Consider the following 20,409-nt stretch of genomic DNA (forward strand, 5'->3'; position numbering starts at 1 on the left):
GACTGGGAGAAGAAAAGAGAGAAGGTGCTCGAAGCTTTCCAGCTCGGCACCAGACGACGGAAATTGTGGGAAATACTACGGACAGCGTGGAGATAGATTCTCCAGCTGAACAGAAGGAACAGAGGATGGTCAAAAAAGAAGAAAAAGGAGACTCCGGCGCTACGATGGAGGCCTCGGAGGGAGCAGTGGGGCTGTCGGAGGAAAGAGAACGGTGATGATAAGTGGAAGTGACCTCGATGAGGACGCCAGCGCGGAGTCGTGTAACTCGTTAAAGGTCGAAGGAACGCTGCAGTCTGGCGACGAGGACGTGGTTTCGGCACGGTTGGGATCGGTCTTCGTCGTGTCTAAAGCGCTAAGCACAGAAGGGTCAACGCTTGGGGATCGTGAAGTGACGGACGAGAAGCTAAGTACTAATGAAGTGGACTTGGAGAGTTATTCGGGACGTTTGTTCACCGACGACGAGTTGGACAGACTCGAAAAGGGTGATAATGGGGTGATAATGGAAGAACTGGAAGAGTACGAAAAGGAGCTAGAAGAACGCTTGTTTCCTCTGGACGAGGATAGGATTCAGCAAAGGATCGAACAAGCAGCCGAGGAACGGACGAGTCCCGCTCTCGCGGAAATGAGTAAAGAGCTAGGGGTTCCGTTGGAAGTATTGGAACAGACGAAAGATGTGTTGTCTCCGGAGCTTGCTACACCGGAATACTGACTTGGATGGTACGCAAGAACATTGGAGACATCGGAGGAGGCGAAGCGTACCAACCGGAACTTTCGCGATCAAAACGTGACGTGGTGCGGAACTCACGAAGACAACGACCCAGTTGGCGCCAGCCCCAGCGGCCCGCATAGCATGATGGAGGTTATGGAGCCCGCGAGGGCGGACGTCCGAGCTGAGGGGGTCTCCCCGGCGATAGAGCTCCAGTTCATTTGCAATGTGTGCATTGGCCTGGATGGAGCCGCTTGGCTAACCGCGAGTGAGACAGACGAACAGGCACTCGAGCTCAGCTGGCGTTCCAAGGTCCGTAACGGGGTCTACAAGCTTCTAAAACGGGAGGTGGTAACTCATTCCGGTCTCCTCGCAGAGCGACTCGAAAACCCCGAAGGTTCCCAACCTCAAGGGGAAGTGCCGCCAAAGCCAGAAACGTTGAACGCGAACCCGCTAGATGAAGACTCTATACGGGTCTACCTAGCGGAAAGAGGGGCGCCTAGTGAGGCGTTCCTCTCGAAAGCGATTGGCTGGGCAAAAGCATACCACGCCCAAGAGGTTCCGGCTAACAGAAACAAGCTATATCGCCGAATGAGAGCGCATCAGGAGGAGAAACACGTGGTCGTTGCTCCGCGTCCGTCGACGGAGAGGGATACGGTAGCGTTCGTCCGCGCTACGAAGCCACTTGGAGGAGGTAATACCGACGACGCCTCGAAGCTGTCCGAAGAAGAACCGGACATCTATGTGGTGAACGTTAAGAAGATGTCAAAACCTAAACGCCGACTGGGACTCCGGGAAGCCGGGTCGACCGATGTCCCTGAAGATAAGGAACGCCTAGTACCTGAAGGAAAGCGTGTGATTTGCAGTGTGGGTGGGATACAGGCATTGTCCCAGGGCCTAATTGACTGCTGTCCCGCGGAGATGCTGGCCGACACAGGCGCTATTGCAAGCCTGGTCGATAAACGCATTCTCAGACGAATAGGACGAGCTTCTGAATCGCTGAGACCCTATCACGGCAGTCTGGATAGCGTGTCGGGGCACGAGATTCGTATCAAGGGGGTAATTGACCTGCCGGTAACCCTAGGAACCTTGGAAAAGACGCTTCCGTTCGCGGTAGCCGATCGATTGCCAATGGAAGTGATAATGGGAACGGACTCTCTCAGGGCGTTCCGAGCGGTTATAGACCTGGATGAACAGACAATGACACTGAAGGAGACTGGTGATGTGATACCACTGGGAGTGACTCGCGTAGAAGAAACTTATGCAGCGGCAGTGGCTTCCACAGTGCGATTGGAACCTGGTCACCAAGCGTTGTTGCGGACAAGCGTGTGCGGAGCCGTGCACAATGACACGGTTGTCTTGGTGGAAGGCGTTCCAGGATCAGATGCGTCTCTACGCGTGGACCGAACTCTATGTTCGGTGAAAAAGGATCAAGTGTTAGTGGAGGTCTGCAAAGCTTCCCCTGACGCTATAGAAGTCGAGAAGGGAGCACTTATTGCAAATGTGACTATAGTTCCGGCATCCGCCTTCACAAACGACGGTGCGGCGAAGCGGGATCGTAACATCAGTGTCGTCCTCAGTTCAACGAGAGGGAGAGACCGCCGCGTGGACGGAGCAGAGGCTGCTGAAATGGCTGAAGCCTTCAATAGTGGCGAAGTGGAAGAGTTGGAGGTGGACTTTCATGGCACGTCTCTCGGATCGGAACAACGTCGGATTTTTCCTGATATGCTACGGGGCTTCCGTGACTTGTTCGTGGAGACGTCGAAAGGCCCGGACGAACTGATCTACTGAAATTCAGCATAGACACCGGAACGCATGCACCGATCAAGCAGCCTCCATACCGAGTGTCGAAAGCCGAAGGGGATGTCATGGAATCTGAAATCCACGAGTACTTGGATCTCGGCCTGATTCGTCCTTCATCTAGTTCGTGGGCGAGTCCTGTGCTCATGATCAGAAAACCCGATGGAGGAATCCGGTTTTGTATCGATTACAGGAAGCTTAACGCTGCCACCGTGAAGGATTGCTATCCTATGCCCCTAATAGACGATATCCTGGATGTCCTGGGGAACGCCAAGCTCTTCTCAACGATGGATATAGCTTCGGGGTACTGGAATGTTCCGATGGACCCCGATAGCAGTGAAAAGACGGCGTTCACGAGTAAGTTTGGTTTCTATGAGTGGCTGGTGATGCCTTTCGGCCTATACAACGCCGTACCCGCGTTCAAGCGACTTATGGAAAATGTTCTGGTGGATCTGAAGTCGAGGTCGTGCCTGGTGTATCTGGACGACTGTGTTGTGTTCAGCGAAGATTTTCCAACTCACTTGTTGAGAGTCAGACAGGTGTTGGAACGCTTCCGAAGTGCTGGGTTCAAACTAAAAATGAAAAAGTGTCACTGGGGGCGCAACCAAGTAGCTGTCTTGGGTCACATTGTGACCCCTTCGGGAATTCTGCCTAGAGAAAGCGAAGGCGGTGATGAATATCGCGAAGCCGCACGATTTACACACGTTGAGGGCTTTCTTGGGGCTCACGAGTTACTTTAGGCGATACACACCCGGCTTCGCGACAATTGCAGCCCCCCTGGAACGCCTGAAGCTGAAGGGAGTCGTGTTCCGATGGGATGAAGATTGTGACAGTGCGTTCCGGCAACTACAGCGAGCTCTAGTGAAACCTCCTATCTTGGTGTATCCGGACTTCAAGAAACGGTTCAAGCTCTATGTAGACTCGTCTCATTTGGCGGTCGGGGCGTCCTTGATGCAGGAGGTCAATGGGCGAGACAGAGCGATCGCGTATGCTAGTAAAATGCTGACAGGTTCTCAACGCAACTGGGTGAACAAAACCAGTGGGACGACGAAGATTGAATGCTGCGGAATTGTGTGGGCGACTCGTAAGTTTAGATGTTACCTCGACCACGCGGAGTTTGACCTATTCACGGATCATCAAGCCCCTACTTGGATCTTTGGGGAGAATACTCGGACGTCTAATGCTAAGTTGGCGAGGTGGGCGATGGAGCTCTCGCAACTTCGGTTCAAGGTGTACCATAAACCTGGCACTACAATGGGAAACTTCCAAAAATCGCCTATTCTAATGTACCAAATTGCTCCCATCTGCTGAACCATGTGTGTACTAAACTTGGACTAACGGATGCTCAGACGCAAAAGACGTCTGATCAAATGCCGTCCTTGGTACTGACCAAAGCCTCCAATTAGCCTTGACTTCACAGCCTGATCGAATACAAAGATGCTGCTCTGTACGATAAAGCCGCCCCCACTCCGCAATTTCCTTGCCAAGACCGCCGTACGACACCAGCCATGACGAAGGCAGCAAAAACGAAGACAAAGGGCAAGAACTTCACCAAGTCCGAAGTCTCACGTGCGTGTACGCTAGCATTACGGAGAGATCTGAGTAGACGACTCACAAATATGACGTGTTGGTCACAGGAATGCTGGATGTTGTGGAAGCTATCCTTCCCTTTGGAGCTGAGCAGTGGCAAAACGCTGCGTCTCAGTTCAATACAAATATTCCAGCAGGGTGGACTGAGCGAGATGGCGACAGCCTCAAACGTAAATTCCAAAAGCTGGTTCGTGTTCCTAAACCGACAGGTACGGCGTATTTGATGTGCTGGCACTTGTGTGGTTTTCAACTGACCTATTTCGATTTATTTGTAAGGGAACGGAACATGTCCCGAGGAGGTGCAGCGCGCCAAGCGTCTACAATATGCCATTGAGGCTTCATTGTCTGTTGTTCAGCTCCACGACAACTTTTCGGACGAAGAGTTCGAGGAGGGAGATCCCGACCACGACACCGACGAGGAAGCTGCAAGCTCCGTGCTTGTGACTGCTAGTTCACCTCTAGCAGCCTCGACGGACTCACAATTAACCCAAACACCCACGGCAACTTACAACAGAACACCTCGAGCAACATGTCGTAGGTATGGGGAAGGAGAGAGACGGTATTGATGAACGACTTCTCGCACCGCGACTTGTACATGAACGTCCATGCGCAAACGGCGTTAGAGGTTAGAGCAGCAGTCTTTATGTAGTTGCGCTCCCGTATGAGCATGCGCATCCTTATGAAGCACATCAGCTTCTTCAGTAGTGCGTGTTGCCTCCTTCTCTGTTGCTGACGTTGGACGGAAAGCGATGCGTTGACACGAGCAAGGAGGTGACCAGTGTGCATGGTGAGGGACGGACACGATACGGGGACGCGAGAGCCGACGCGAAGGCTGAGACTTCTGAAATGAACTCGGGTTTTTGGTGGCAGTCGGATGACCAAATGAGAACTATACCGGCGCCAAGTGGTGAACTATATCGCTCTTAAATCTTGGTTTGGTACAACATATAGGCGATTTTTGGAAGCCTCCCAATGGGCCATGCAGACGGATTGTCTAGACTATATCATAAGTCAGCACCTGTTGCGATCACTTTGGTTCGGAAGTCTACGATCGGTGGCGTAGTGGGCGATAACATAAGTGAATCCACTAGTACACTAGAGGGAGTTACAGCTACGACAATGGAGGGAGAAGGGGGCGTTCCAGCTGAAGTCGGGGAGCAGCACAAGGAAACCGGTAGGGAAGTACTCTTACCCGGCCTGAATGAGAACCTCGCGGGTGACGCCCCAGCCGAACCGCTCTCTCAAGATGAGCAAGAAGAAGACCTACAAGGAAGAGCACTCTCTTCTAACCCTTCGCCGGTGGATGAGTTTGGGCTGGACTGCGATAAGTTTATATTGGAGCAAGATCGGACCCCGTGGATGCGCGCCCTGAAGGCGTTCCTACAAGATAGCGCCTTAGCGCTCGACTCCCAACTACGGGTCAGTGTACTCAAGATGGCCCCTCATTTCGTAGTGCGGAACGGCGTGCTGATGCGTAGAGTGCACTTGGGCGCACGCGCTGGTCCGGCCCGTACTATCACCGTTCCTGCCGTTCCGTTGCCTTTTATCGAAACAGTCCTTCACTATTGCCACTCTGACGTCTTCTCTGCTCATCTGGGAAAGACTAAGACTGCCGACAAAGTAAGGCGGCACGCTTATTGACATGGCTGGAAACAAGATGTGATCGAGTACGTGCGTGAATGTTCTATCTGTGGCGGCGGCAAGGGTCATTGGCCCTGGAGGGCTGGGCTGACGCAGAGAATGCCGGTACAGAACTTGACTGGACCATTTTCGTTGTTGGTGGTCGACGCCATCGGGCCTTTAGTAACCACACCCCGGGGAAACAAGTATATCTTGGTGTTCGTTGCCTATTTCACGCGATGGGCCGAAGCGTTCGTGGTGGAGTTGCTTGACACCATCTCTTTTGTGAACGCAATGATCGAGGGTGTCATTTGCAGGCACGGCGTGCCTGAACAGCTCCTAAGTGACCGTGGAACGAACTTTATCTCGAATTTGGCTAAATCGCTCTACGAAACACTGGGAATCAAGAAATTGTTCACCATCCCCAGACGCAAGGCCTGGTGGAGCGTTTCAATGGAACGCTTATCGGTATGTTGCGGATGTTCGTGAATGAGACTCAGACGGACTGGGATATCTACCTGCCGAGAGTGTTGTTCGCGTACAGAACTGCCTATCACGAGGCATTGCCGTTCTTTAGCTTATACGGGCGAGATCCGGTTCTCCCCATTGACGTAGCGTTCTTGAACACGAGTAAACATTGGAAAAGCAATGAGGTGGCTGTCTACAGAAGGAAGTTGTACAAGTCGCTCAGGGATTCTAGGCGGTTGGTGGAACGCCAGCTGATCAAGGCGCAGGATAGGCACGAGAAGCGTATGGCCAAACAAGAGAAGGTCGAGTACGAGGAGGGCGGTCCTGTGTGGGTATACCAGTATTTCAGAGCGAAACGAGGAGAGAAACGGACAAAAAACTGGCATTTTCCTGGCACGGCCCGTATCGGGTTATACGCCCAGTCGGGAAGAACGCCTACCGAATTGCTATACCCACTCATCCGAACAAGGTAGTCACCGTTAATGTGAACCGCCTGAAACGATTCCGGGGCAAATGGAGCAGACCTTATGCGGATGAAATACCAGAGGGTGTTGGTGTTGGCGCTACGGACGACGGAGTAGGTCCTTTGGAGGAAGAAGATTTACCGTCGACAAGTTTCGCGGAACGCATCTCGATTGGAGGGGAAGAGACTGCAATTACAGGTGTAAGCTCACCGATTGTGGACATTGTGGCTAAAAAGGTTGAATCGAGGCAGGTACAATACATGGCTCTGACGGCCACGTACGAGGCAATTTGGCTCCCCCGGGCTGCACTGGTACCTGAATACGATGCTTTAATCAGAGCGTTCGAGGAGGCGGATCGACGTAAAAAGGGTCTGCCGGAGCTACGACGTAGCGCTAGGGTGGTGGAAGCCAACGCAGACGTGGACGACGACGAGATCTTGTTCTAGTCTATGGTCTGTCGGATGCGAACCAGGTGGAACCCGAGGGCTGCATGAGAATGGTCATTGGACACTGAGGCACCGAGGGGGTTGTTTGTATTTTTCCTTTATTGATTAGTGCGTATGGCGATTAAGGCGTTCCACTACTGGATATATCTGGACTACAATGAGCATGGGAGAAACGGAGCGCCTCAAACGATTGTTGATGTGAAATGGAGTAACGCTGAACCGAGTGGGCCTAATTGTCGGAGTTTATCTCGCCGTCGACTTCGTCTTCTTCTTCGAAGTCGGAATAGTTGACACGACGAGACTCAGCTAGGGTGATTGGCTTGGAAGTGGGGACATTGCTTGAGTTGGACCCGGGCTCACCAACTAGTTTGTCTTGGATCAACTTGATTCGGTTGGAGTTTATCAGGGACTTCCATGGTTCCTCAGTCTTGGTGCCGACCCATGTATCTTTAGGCTTGCGCCCGGACATTATGTCTCGGCGGACGTAGGCCAGCGCTGTATCCGAAAGTCGATATGGGGGAAGAGCCGACAACTGCAAGGCCTCAGTCGACTCGAAGAAAGACCGCATGCTGGTGTAACCGTAGGAGTCGATGGCGTCGGGGTCAAGGGCGATATTGAGCATGGTGTTGTATCGAGCCTAGTCCCTGCGGGACAAGGACGCGAGATCGTCCGCCAAATGGCCGTTGTAGCTGGCGGCGTCGTTGGAAGTTCGACCGGGCTGACGTCCCAGCCAATATAGCTGAGGGTGTTCGTCCAGCTTCTCTAAGAAAGCATAGAAACCCCAAGTCTCGATGCAGAAGCTGGTGAAGACCATACGAGCTTGGGTAGCGCGCAGTTTGAGTTTACGTCGGTTAGCCAACGCGAGGCTGGAATCAAGCGGGGCATGGAACGCCCACTCCCAGAACGCGCGACGATGCGCCATCCAGAAGCGCCAATGATGGCGGTGTACATGAGGGTTCTTGACTGGGTCGTACCACAGAGCACGTCAGGTCCATGGATATGCAATACGCCACGGCTTCTTGCCGGCAGCCTCCGCCTTCGCAAGAACAGCAGCGATGGCTTCCCGCACATGCTTCGGAGCTTTAGCGCTGCCCTCGACAGTTTTGGGAGCAAGAGGCGCCGAGTCTACGGCCACCGGAAGGTCCTCTGTCGCTGTTGGCTTGCTGGGAGTGCGTGATTTCTTCTGCGGAGTCTTCCGAGCCGATGTGATACTCGCCGCCTTGTGTTTGGACGGAGCAGGGGCTCCCCTGGCTGACTTTGACGACTTAGTGCCCGTAAGCGGGCTTGCGGACTCGGTCGGCGCTGACGTAGTCGCCGATGCAGTTGAAGGAAGGGGCCTCGCGTGGGGAGCACGAGCCGAGCTTGCCTGGGGAGCCGGAGGCGTCGGCAGCGCCAACCCTGTCCCTTGTAGTACTGCGGTCGACTTGCCGTCCAGCACGTCTTGGGCTAACTGGTCCAGGTGATGCAACCCGCCCGACATGGGATTGACGTCAAGACGGGCCCGCATCTCATTCCAGAACTGAGCCTGCAAGGCACGGACGCCTCGCCCGACCCCTCCTTGAGCCTCGCTGTCAAGAACCTCGTCGATAAACGCTCGGAAGCGCCTGAGTTTGGAGGCAGTCAACCGCGTGGACATGCTGCTGAACTAGAGGCGTTCCTATCAGTGGTGGATTGGGGAATAAAGAGAGAGCTTTGCCGCTCCAAGGCACTCTGCTGTTGGCTAGGAACCGGCCGTATGACTCTGTGCGTCTGGCGTCATTGTGGTTCTGGTCTCTGACGTCATTCGTGGAGCAGAACTGCGGGTACAGGAGTCAGTCCAAGTTTATCTGGAGAGGCGCCAAATGGAGGACCAGCAGAGAGGGAACGCTGTGGCGGCGGTACTGAAGGACTTCAAGATGCAGGAGGTCACTCCTGTTGCGTGGGCGGCGACGGGCATTATACTCTGGATCGTCACCACTCCGAAATGTTACGTGGGTGTTCCTCGGGAGTGCGCGCGAGTACGCTGGGACCCTCTACTTTTTTCTCTACACGTGTGGTGATAGGTTCATGGAGGCGGCACGAAGCTCACAAGCGCTTGCGCTACCTCCGTCGGAGTACGCACTGGCCATGCTGGCCCTGTTCTTCCTGGTCCCCAAGGCAGTCTTGAACGACTACGAATCGCGGTTCGGCCCCATTGGGCGGCTTTACGCAAAGTGGATTGAGGCGTTCTACCACACAACGTGTGTGTTCGTGCCGGATGCTCTCCAATTATCATGGGACTCGTCGTGCCTTTATGCTCGAGGGATTAGTGAAGCATCGGTGGCAGTGATGGACAGGACTGGTGACTTCGCGTTCGGAGCTTATGTGTTCACGACGCTGCTACTCTCTGTGGCGATTTATTTGCCCAAAGTCGCGTACGACATTTGTGAAGGCCTACTATTCGGATGGGTAGGTGTCGTTGTTGCTCTACTGCTGCTCGACGTCTATATGGAGTTCGACGCAGCGTGTTGGTACGTGAACGGGTTAGTTCTTTTGGTCGGAGCATACAGCCGTCTTCTGCGTCATTATGAGAGACATCATCTTGCAGCAGCAATGCAGCCAGGTAGCGTCGCTGAACAAGGGTGGAAGAATCTCTGGAAACGCGTGTGTTCGCGCGAGGAACGAGAGCGTGTCAGCGTGGAGCGCCTACGAGGCGGCCCTGCACGCGAGGAGCACCGAAACTCGACCCGATCGAATTCAAGTACAGCTTCAGGTATAGCTGGAACGCCACAACCTAACGCATCTTCCGATGGCACCGCGTCTCCTGGGGATCGAGCCGTGCCTGGGGAACAAGCAGAGAATGCTCGACGAGGGCGTCGAGACCAAGTCGGGGAGATTTGTCACGGTTCTCCCCCAGTCGACGGTCTAACACTACTCCTGGAGAGTTTGAACACAATGCGTGCGCTGGACAGACAGAATGCAACTACTCGTGAGTCACCTCATGCGTTCCGGGTGTAACGCACACCAAAGAGGCCAGGATACGGTAGGTCGATGCCACTGTGGACCCCGCGCAGTTGCGTTCCACTGGATACTATGGGAGCCGAGCCGTCGGCCGTGCGAGTCAGTCGTGATTTTTCTTCGTAAGCAACAACAGCAACAAGGTGACGACCGTGGAGTACCTGGGGTTCCAGCTCAGTGCACAAGGAAGGGAGCCTGCACGAAAGAAGATTGACGCTATCATGAACATTAGGGCACCTCGAAACATTAGAGACTTGCGAAGATTTATTGGTATGGTGAACTACTACAAGGACAAGGCAGGTCTGAGACGATGGCACCACTCACAGCTTTCCCCTCGAGCAAGAGGCCTTACCAATGAACGATAGTGGAACAACGAGCGTTCGAACAGGTAAAGGAGATGGTTGCCACGCAAGTACTGCTTCAATACCCTGATCTGACTCGGCCATTTGATATTTACACCGATGCGTCAGCGCGGCAACTGGGTGGGGTGCTCATGCAAGAAGGAAGACCGTTGGCCTTCTGGTCCAAGAAGTGTAACCAGGCTCAGCAGCAGTACAGCACCAACAAGAAGGAGCTCTTAAGTATTCTGGAGATGCTACGAGAATTCCGACCCATTATCTGGGGGCGAGCAATCCGTGTCTACACAGACCACAAGAACTCCCTGGAGACCACCTTTCGCAACGCTCAGATGCTGAGATGGCGACTCGGAATTGAGGAATATGGAGTCACAATGTACTACATCAAGGGGCAAGAGAACGTGGTCGCAGATGCGCTATCTCGGTTGCCTCTCAGTGAAGGCGCATCATCGACCGGGGCAGCAGTTGAAGCTGTTCAGCCGATGACAGATTCCCCCGTGTTTTCCCTCTCGCCCGTTGAAATCGCAGAAGCGCAACGGCAAATAGGCCTGGATGCAGGACCCGTAGCCGAATGGCGCGCGATTGGCAGCACAAAGGTGCTCGTCAGCAGAGTGGACGGGAAAGTTATCGTGCCAGGAAGTCTAGTGAGCAAGGTAATGTGAACCTACCACGAATGGCTGGTACACCCCGGCAAGAAAATCATGCTCGAATCCATGCGCCACGTCTTGACTTGGCCTGGAATGACGGTGGACGTGCCCAATTGGGTACGGAATTGCACGGAGTGTGCTCAGACCAAGGTGGACCGTAACAAGTACGGCAAGCTCCCCACGAAGACGGTCGAAGCGCGGCCATGGGCCGAAGTTGCGGTGGGCAGCATTGGACCTTTTGGACCGAAGAAGTGGCGAGCCTTGACGATGATCGACACCAGCACGAGGCTGCTGGAAATGGCGGCCATGGAGAACGGCGACAGTGCAGAGGCGACACGGATCATGGACCAATGATGGCTAAATCGGTACCCGCGACCGGAACGATGCATCTGTGACCAAGGCGCCGAATTCAAGGGGGAGTTTATTGAACTGCTTGAGAGCTATGGCGTTGAGCGGGTACCGACCTCCGTGAAGAACCCACAAGCAAGTGGAGTGGTGGAACGAGTGCATCGTACGATCAACAACAAGCTACGTGCAGAACGAATTGACACGTTCAGTGAGTGGGAGAACTGTCTGTCTGCGGTGATGTACTCACTCTGAGCTCAGCACCACACAGCGATCGGAATGACTCCAGGACAAGCGACGTTTGGGCGAGACGTGCTGTTCGACGTTCCGATGGAAGTGGACTGGCAGCAGCAACAAGAGAAGAGAGATGCGCAAAGTGTCCGTGCGAGCAAGCGGGAAAACGAGTCGCGGCTCGAGCATGACTACGCCCCCGATGAGCTCGTCATGGTTGCCCGCGGAGACAAGCGATGTAACAGGGTTACACACACAAGTGGCTACAGTCACTTGTAACTCTAACAGACACGACGTCTGTTAGAGGTTCGAAAGACTTTCTCGACCTTGGTGTAGACACACCAAGGACTACATACATTTACGATCACCATGACGGGTGGTCCATAGAGACTAAGGATTCCTATTGGCTGACAGCAGCATCTTTTAGCCAATGAGCGACATGCATAGCGTAGGAATTCTGCCAACCAGCCGTTGGTAGATTCCCAACTTAGAATATTACATTTAGAGGAAGTCAGAAACATAAAACAAAAATAGCAGTTCTCATTTCGGCAAGCTTCGCGACCAGGTTTTGTACAACAGGTATTATTCAGATTTGACGACAGGTATTATCCAGAGATAATTTATCCCGTTTTTTATTACCGTCATTTCAGCTTTTGCCTCACAGCCACCAATTCGAGGGGGCCAAATACAGCCACGTGGCATTCGACGTGCGGCGGTTGCTCGGACCTGGAGACCCCATCGCCATGGCGCGCACCCCCAAGACGGCCCATATCAAGGCGCAGATAGCCGAGCGAGAGCGGCAGGAAGAGGAGGCGCGCAGGAAGGTGACCAGCGCGCGCACCAGGTCGCAGCGATCACAGGCGCTGCAGGATGCCCGCGACTCACGGGTCACGCAGTTTGGCCCTCATGCGACCACAGGAGGCGCCGCGCCCACTGGTGATGACGCCGATGAGGGGGAAGAGAAAGAAGAGGTCGCAGAAGAAGAAGAGGAAGAAGATGAAGACGACGACGACGATGACGAAGATGCAGACGAAGAAGAAGATATAGACGAAGAAGAAAAAGATGAAGAGGAGGACGGATATGAAGAAGAGGGCGCGCAGAAGAAGAAAAAGAAGAAAGGAACTACCAAGGTCCGACAGCGCCAAGGGAAGAAGCGCACCGTTTGTGACGTGGAAGATGAGGACCTGGTCCATGTTCCAGCGTTCAAGGCTCAGCATGACACGTGGCCCCTGCTCGACGTCAGCATGCAGGATTACATGGAGGCGACGCGACAGAAGATGTCATCGCGGAGGTGATTAACGTCGCTCGCCGCAACGCAGACTTGCGTAAGCAGGTCCGCTTCCAAGGGCTTCCAGACTCCGAGATTCCGCTCGTACCTGACAGATGGGAGCCATATCAGCGCAAGTACATCTGCACACACGGCTGGAAGGAGCGTGAGAGGTCGACAGGGAAGAGGACGTCGCACAAGCTCCGCCGCACGGACTGTCCGTTTCAGATGCTAGCTCAAGTCGTCATGCGCCGAGATGGAACGTGGGGCATTGTCATGAAGCGCGAAGTCTACAGCCATAACCACCCCATTTCCGACGGTATCTACAGGTCTTATCCAGGTATTCGCCAGGTTCCCGCAGGCTCTGCTCTGATGCCGGGCATTGAGCTGGTCGACGCCGACGCTGGGACTTCAAGCATCTATAACTACATTCGTCAGAACTCCAACCACCGCGTCACAATGGACGACGTTCAAAACCTGGTTGCACGGATGCACAAGAAAGGCAAGTTATTGTTGTGATAACATGAGTAGTCTGTGAAACTGACTTTATTGACATTGATGACTAGGAATTGAGCTATCTGACGACGATGCAGTGGTGGAGATGATCGTGAATTTCAACTTGGAGTCGCCAATAAACGTATCCTCGGTGCATGAGAACGCGCACGGCGAGACTGGCGTGATATCCTTCACGAACGGTCATATGCGCGCTATGCTGGACAGATTCCCAGAAGGGATTCAAATGGACTGCACGCATCAGACCAACCAGTGAGTCTCCGTATTATGTTTGCAGGTTTTGGCTACGTGTTACTAGGTTTTGATGAGGTTGTGTCTTTGTTCTGAGTAGATATAACTACCAGCTTCTCACGATGGTTGCGATGGATCATTACGGGAACGGGCAGCCCGTGCAGTACTCACCGATCGAGACGAACAGCGACTGGCACATGGCTAAGTGCATGGACCACTTCAAGCGGGCGAACGAACACTGGCGCTTCGTGCGGATTGTCATCGTTGACAAGGACATGCGTGAGATTGATATCATCTGCAAGAAGTTGCCAGAGGCTCGCGTGCTACTGTGTCACTTTCATGTGATCAAGTGGTTGCACAAAACGATTCGAAAGTCCAAGAAGTACGGCGTGTACGAACAAGATGTGCTCTCTCAGATGAAACACACCATTACCAACATGACCTACGCTAGGACGCCTGAGGCGTACACGTCTCAACGCGACGAGTTCAAGAGTCTCGCTCACAGAGAAGACCGCACAGAGCTGTGGGACTACTTTGTCAAGAATTGGGACAAATGGTGCGAGATGTGGGTGATGACGTATCGTGTAAGGCTGCCGCATTTTGGCAATCACACCAACAATCGCGTGGAAAGCTTGTTCGGAAAGCTGAAACGCTACTTGAAGGGCCACCTGACTATGCGTGCATGCCTGAAAGTCCTATTGGCCTACCAGCGACGAAAGGAAGAAGAGTACAAGGCCAAGGTGGAGATAGATGCCCGGGACGCTGCGAGACGTTTCCTACTGTGAGCAGATGAACATTGCCCTTGGCATGACGACACGTTGGGTAGCTGCAGCGATCAAGACGCAGTATGACGTCGCAACGGATGACTCAATTGCTGACAATTACGCATTCAAGGACAATGACACTACGCTCACCGTCCAGTATGATGAACACGAGTATACACTCGAGAAGGAGGACGGGACATGCAACTGTGAGTTCGCACAAACCATGAAGCTGCCGTGCAGACACGCGATGGCGTATCGGAAGACGTGCGGGAACCCTCTGATCATTCCCTTCTCAACCATATCGCCCAGGTATGTCCAGGTTTCACCTATGTATTGACCAGGTATTGCAAGTTGGTTCAGGTATTGACCAGGTATTGACCATGTTTGTGCTGAATTTGTAGATGGTTCGGCCAGAGTCGCCTCTCACAAGATGAATTGACTGAAGTTGAGCAGCCTTTTGTGGCGAAGGTGTTCAAGAAGAAGCCTCGCGCTGTTGCTGGGGCTTTGAGCGAGGCGGAAAAGTATCGCCGAGCACAGCAGGCATTTGGCCGTATCAGTGGAGAGCTCGCGCAGGTTCCGGACGAAGTGTTCGAGTCTGCAATGAGCGACCTTGACAAGTGGTGGTACAATCTGAGCATGGTAAGACGGATCTCCTGCCACCCTCATCCTCTGGTGACGATGGCTCAGGCAGTGGAGGTGGTGGTGGTGGGAACGATGGCGGCGCTCCGGGTGGGAGTGCGTCCCAGGGAGAGGGCCCGCAAGAAGATCATCACGATGACAATGCCGAAAAAGGGAACATACAGGACGAAGACAGATCTGACGATGAGGCACCGACGCAGGTCGTCGATTCGACAACCCAAGCTGCCGATAATGAAGGTTGTTCACGCGGGCTAAGCGTTCGACTGTCAGGCAATGTCAGACGGCAAGGCCGCCCCCCTCTCGACCGTGCAGCGCAGAAGGAAAAGGCAAAAAGGCTTTGAAGGAGTACAACAATGGCACAAACCTACGGACTTTATTACGCGAAAAGATGTGTGTGAAGTGGTGGCTACACTTCACGATGTTAAACCCGGTGTTCGTGAGGTAGGGTCCTTCCTGGCTACGTTGCAAGTGAAGTCTCAAGGGCAAGGCAAACCCATTGATTGGCGTGTCGACGCTGAATTCGTCCCGGGCACAGTCCGGTTTCGTATACCGGAGTCTGTAGTTGACAGCGCGCAGGAGCAACTTCTCGGCGGCCTTGCGAATAACGAACAGATCGAGCTGCAGGCGGCGATTGTTACGTAGCGGCTATTGCTAAGGTCGGCCAGTTCACGCGTGACCAAGTGGAGTCGATGAAGTGGTTGTGGAACCTACAAGCTACATGTCGGGATGCTGTAATTTGTTGCTCGTGGCTTCACCGCGAGGTAAGAGCTGCTCATGCCCCCCCTCCCTCTCCGTGTGCCGGTGCATTTACCGAGCTATTGGAGAACTCGCCATACAATGAACTGCGCGGCTTCGGATTCGACCTGACGTACTCGGATCTGTATTGCTTGCGCGACTTGGCCTGGCTAAATGATGACGCGATGAAGGCATTTGCTGTGGTGCTGGCTAGCTACAAGAACAATGTGACGATTACGGCCACGCCGCAAGGGCATGGTGAGGCTACACACCAGAAACGAAGTCGTAAGGGCCTGCTTTCATCCAACGCACTGGATGGCGTCATTGCAGGTGTTCGACGTATGCATTTGTGCTGCTGCCCGTCAATTTCGGGGGCACTCACTGGGGATGCCTCGTTGTCGACCGAGATGCCAAACAAGTGAAGACGTACGACAGCAAGAATGGCAAGCGCGATAAGCAGAGGTTGAAGAAGATCGCGAGCGAGATTATTGCTTCAGATGCGACTATGGCGAGCTACACGACTGTCGAGGGGACCGAGTCTCTTCAGCCCGACAGTGATAGCTGCGGTGTTTTCGTGTGTGGCTTCTTCTGGACCTGTGTTAGCGACGACGCTCCAAGTGATGTAATGCCGACGGGTATCACCAAGCTACGCTGGGCAATGCTGGAAGCAATCCTAAAGACGAATCGTCGCTAGTCGCAAGAAGATGACGGAGGCATAGTGCATTTTGAGGCTAAACTCAATACATGGACACTACGTGGATGACATCTGGACAACACCTGGAGTTACGTGATGGAGCCATACTTGAGTGATGGCTTCACTTGCCGGTTCTCGCCATGCCGACGGAAGTCGACGCTCATCACTCTGGCTTTTGCTCAAGCAGCGCACACATGAGTACTCCAGGTATTGATACCTGCACGAAACCCGGACTCTACTGCTGAAGACTGATTGGCTAGAGCTCTTCCGACACGAGCCGAGCGCCGTCACTTCCACTTTTGCTCAAGTTACGCACACATGATTCTTCCAGGTTTTTCACGCGCATTATACCTTGTCAGGTAATTTATGTCGGTCGCATAGATTACTTTCATCGGATTCGGCAGGGTTTCGAAAAACCTGTAGATAACCTGGAATAAAACTTGGGCAATACCTGTGGAATCAGTTTTCTGAGAAAAATCTGAATCTGGGAAACCTGGGCGCTAAGGCTGTCCTTCTCATTTTAACCCTAAAAACACTATTTGGATCGTTTATTTATTGTGCCTTTCACTTCTTTTGGCAAATCGGACTTCGGAAAGTGCTCGCTTAGAGAGAGGGCTGGGTTATTACGTCTGTTTTGACGGTGATTGGCACCACGAATCACCCTCGTACTTAAAATAACATCAAATTTTACCCAGTCACAGTAGCGGAATTCTCAAATTTCCTCCAATTATATAGCTTCATGCTCCACTCTTGTGAAGACCTACGGAGCTAGTCACAAGCTCGGGAAAAGCTTGAATGGCCGACACTCGTCCGGCCATTTTAGGTTTTCGTCGCTACAGAAGAGTTAAAGATGACCTACTCAATTGACATGCGTTGGAGAGGGATCGTGCTCATGTACGTATATTCCATAGACACAGCGACAGTAGCTAGTGTTCTAGGTCTATCGGTGCGTAGTTTAGGCCGCTGGTAGCGTCGCTTTCGTACGACAGGAAACATACTGAAGAATGAACCAAGGGCCAAGACGTCAAGATGGCCAAGTGAGGTGTGTGCATTTGTACGATCGTATGTACAAAACCACCCTTGCTTCTACTTCGAGGAGCTGCGCCTCGAGCTGCGAGATAACTTCCGAGACACGATCAGCCTGTCGGACTCAACTATCTGCCGAGCACTTCGCTTCGACCTCAACATAACCAGGAAGGAGCTCACAAAGCGGGCACGAGAATGTGTGCCTAGTGAGCGCCGTGAGTATGTCGCTGGCTTCTGCCCTTCTATAGTGGCCCCGACCAGCTCGTCTTCATTGACGAAACGTCCAAGGATGGAAGGTTTATTTCATACTTGAAGTTTTATTACTGGGAATTACTGACCTAACCAAATTGATGCCTATCTTAATGCTCGCTAGATCTCTTCTTCGTCGGTATGGCTGGTCAACCCGGAATACCCCTGCCCAAGTGACCCTACCGTTCAGTAGGGGAAAACGAGTGTCCATTTTGGCCGCAATGGACGTGCAGGGCTTCTTTGGGTGGGGCAATGTGGAGGGTACGTTCACGCGTGTTGATTTCCATAACGTGTTTAAGGAAACAATCATCCCATTCCTCAACCCATGGCCTTTGCCGCGCTCAATTGTGATCATGGACAATGCCAAGATCCACATGTACAAGGAACTACAAGAGCTCATCCACGCAACAGGGGCTTTATTATTCTTTTTGCCCCCGTATTCGCCAGACCTGAACCCGATTGAAGTGGGGTTTTCCCTCCTAAAGCGCTGGATTCAGCGGCACGCCAACATGGCATTTCGCGAAGACCCACTTGCCGTGCTGAATGTAGCGATGTACAAGTGTACTAGACAGAAAGAAGAAGTGGGGCAAAACTTATATAGTCATTGCGGATACAAACCAAATGACTTAGCGATAACAAGCTAATCTAGTACACACGCTCGTTCGAATGTGTGTGGTTTTCCTCTTATTGCTCCATCGATTCGACATTCGGGTCTCTGTGCTCCTTAGAAACTCCTGCTTGCCTCACCGTAATAGCTTCGCTCTGCATTGGAGTCGCGTCACAAGGCTAGCATCCTGACTCAGCAGTAGAGATCTAGAATCGGAAGGGGGCCTCCTATGTCTGAGCAAAGCAAGCGCACAATCGAGAAGCACACACACCATCAAGCCAAAGGCGCATACACTGACTCCCAATACTCGCTGCTCCGCATTACCAGCTGTGCTTACCCTTGTCGCCTCTGTGGACACGTGTATGCAAGTCACATGCGCACCGACATGCCTTTTAATCGCGCTCACCTTCACCCTCACTGCATCTGCGGATAGGCACACACAGCCCACAACCACGCGCACATTGCCTCTCAACGCAGACCGCGTGAGGACCAAAGTGTGGGTAAAGTTTTAGCAGGATACAAGGCGCCAGACATGCCTGTGTCAACGCCGACTATCGGCGATCTGCAGCATCGTCTCTCGGAGTCCGACTTTGGGCAAGTCGTCACGTTGCGGGGCGAGCTGTACCAGCATGTCCTTGGCTCCCCGGACGTGCGGTACAAAAATAGCCATTGAGGTAGTTGATGCCACCTTCGCTGCCCTCTTGATGCATCTGAAGACAGTTCTCGACGCTGCACACAGTACATCGGCCGACCCAACTGTGCAGCTTACGCGCTATGAGTATCATCTGCATCGCTCGATCGCATCGACAAACGCGCTTCTTGGTTGTCGCATCAGCATCACTACGTACTGCGAATGGGGCGAGCATCTCACTGCGCACTGGCGAGCAACGAACCACGCACAAGTCAGCAATACAGTTAGTGGAGGCGATACGTTGCTCGCATCGACGATGGAGAACATACTGAAGCCGTTGGTCGAGATAAATGAGCGGCTTGCGCGTCTGGAAGAAACCAAGCCATCGACAACAGACCTCATTGCAGATGCTAACGCCGGCGCAACTTCGCCCGCTGCCCCAGCTCCACCACCTGCTCCAGCTACTGCCTCTACGCTGGCAGGCTGCGCGCTCAACTGGTACATACACCAAATATGGGAATCTGTGAAAGGTAAGAAGGAACAAAACAAGCGGGCAGACGCAAAAGCAGCAGTGAATAGCATGCTCGTACTGTACCAGACTCCTTGCACAATCCTCAAGCCACCGCATCGATCCAACGGCGACGCGTACCAGACTTGGAAGCACGACCTCTGGGAGCTGGCGCTCTTGCTGGATCACACTGCTAACGAGCGTCTTGGCAGCTTCGACGGCAAGAAGCCGACCACAAAAGCTTCGTCGCTCCGCAAGCGCTGGCGAGCATTGCGAGCATCGCATCCAGAGGCGTACAAAGCACTCGGTGCACAGTATCTTGCGTTGAAGGCGAGTGGCTCCATCTCCGACGAGTACACACCTGCAACGCATCAGTGGACGGCCAATGATCTTGCGTAGCGCTTGGCCTATACAAAAAGTCCATATCATGCATAGCAGAAACAAACCACATACAAATACATACAAGTTAAACCAACCAAGATGCTGGAGGCCGGGATCGAACCGGCGACCTGGAAGCGAGGCTTCCTGCTCTTCCGCTGAGCTACACCAGCGTTAGTGAATGAGGGGAAGTTGCGGTCGTACCTCGATCGAACCGGTCATTACCTTGGGGCGCACCCGTCTCCGTCGTCACGATGACCGCTGCTGCTGCGTGCCATCGACTCGGCGCTCTCCGGCTTTTATTTCAGCTGCTGTGTCTGCTTACCAGTGTGATGCTTTGTCTGGCATACTTCAACTACTTCGCGTCGAAGCGCCGAGCACGGCTCCGCGCGCACCTGCTCCTTCCCGGCCGCTTCATCTCCTTCAGTGTTCTCTGCTGCAGGTTTGACAGGTTTCCGGATTCCGGTCCGGAATCTGGCAATTACTGCAATCTTGACAATCCCAAAAACAAAAGATTG

The 20,409-nt window shown here is 53.3% G+C and overlaps 6 protein-coding genes and 1 non-coding gene across 7 annotated transcripts; 5 read left to right on the top strand and 2 right to left on the bottom strand.

Moving 5' to 3' along the window:
* Window positions 1–4,145: 4,145 nt before the first annotated feature.
* On the top strand, window positions 4,146–4,662 carry PHYSODRAFT_498000 (hypothetical protein; the record flags this gene model as incomplete). The annotated part of the gene is made up of 2 exons (XM_009529722.1): window positions 4,146–4,305; window positions 4,373–4,662. 2 exons carry the CDS (start codon window positions 4,146–4,148, stop codon window positions 4,660–4,662), a joined length of 450 nt encoding a protein of 149 aa, XP_009528017.1.
* Window positions 4,663–7,323: 2,661 nt separating this feature from the next.
* Window positions 7,324–8,574, bottom strand: PHYSODRAFT_315415 (hypothetical protein; the record flags this gene model as incomplete). Its single annotated transcript, XM_009529723.1, has 3 exons — window positions 7,324–7,731; window positions 7,906–8,057; window positions 8,103–8,574. 3 exons carry the CDS (start codon window positions 8,572–8,574, stop codon window positions 7,324–7,326), a joined length of 1,032 nt encoding a protein of 343 aa, XP_009528018.1.
* A 467-nt stretch (window positions 8,575–9,041) lies between these two features.
* Window positions 9,042–10,070, top strand: PHYSODRAFT_502549 (hypothetical protein; the record flags this gene model as incomplete). The annotated part of the gene is made up of 2 exons (XM_009529724.1): window positions 9,042–9,187; window positions 9,749–10,070. Coding segments are annotated over 2 exons (468 nt in total), but the record flags the coding sequence as incomplete, so codon positions are not given.
* A 1,057-nt stretch (window positions 10,071–11,127) lies between these two features.
* On the top strand, window positions 11,128–12,183 carry PHYSODRAFT_315416 (hypothetical protein; the record flags this gene model as incomplete). Its single annotated transcript, XM_009529725.1, has 4 exons — window positions 11,128–11,395; window positions 11,558–11,655; window positions 11,680–11,887; window positions 12,128–12,183. The coding sequence occupies 4 exons, from the start codon at window positions 11,128–11,130 to the stop codon at window positions 12,181–12,183; spliced, it is 630 nt and encodes a 209-aa protein (XP_009528020.1).
* Window positions 12,184–12,928: 745 nt separating this feature from the next.
* Window positions 12,929–13,685, top strand: PHYSODRAFT_502877 (hypothetical protein; the record flags this gene model as incomplete). Its single annotated transcript, XM_009529726.1, has 2 exons — window positions 12,929–13,396; window positions 13,491–13,685. Coding segments are annotated over 2 exons (663 nt in total), but the record flags the coding sequence as incomplete, so codon positions are not given.
* Window positions 13,686–19,456: 5,771 nt separating this feature from the next.
* PHYSODRAFT_402700 (hypothetical protein) lies at window positions 19,457–19,906 on the top strand (the record flags this gene model as incomplete). The annotated part of the gene is made up of 1 exon (XM_009529727.1): window positions 19,457–19,906. A coding segment is annotated over one exon (450 nt), but the record flags the coding sequence as incomplete, so codon positions are not given.
* An 88-nt stretch (window positions 19,907–19,994) lies between these two features.
* On the bottom strand, window positions 19,995–20,064 carry PHYSODRAFT_t803. Its single transcript has one exon. It is a non-coding gene; the product is annotated as a tRNA-Glu (tRNA).
* Between the last annotated feature and the right edge of the window lie 345 nt (window positions 20,065–20,409).

Source organism: Phytophthora sojae (genome assembly GCF_000149755.1).
Source record: "Phytophthora sojae unplaced genomic scaffold PHYSOscaffold_4, whole genome shotgun sequence".
Lineage (NCBI taxonomy): Eukaryota > Oomycota > Peronosporomycetes > Peronosporales > Peronosporaceae > Phytophthora > Phytophthora sojae.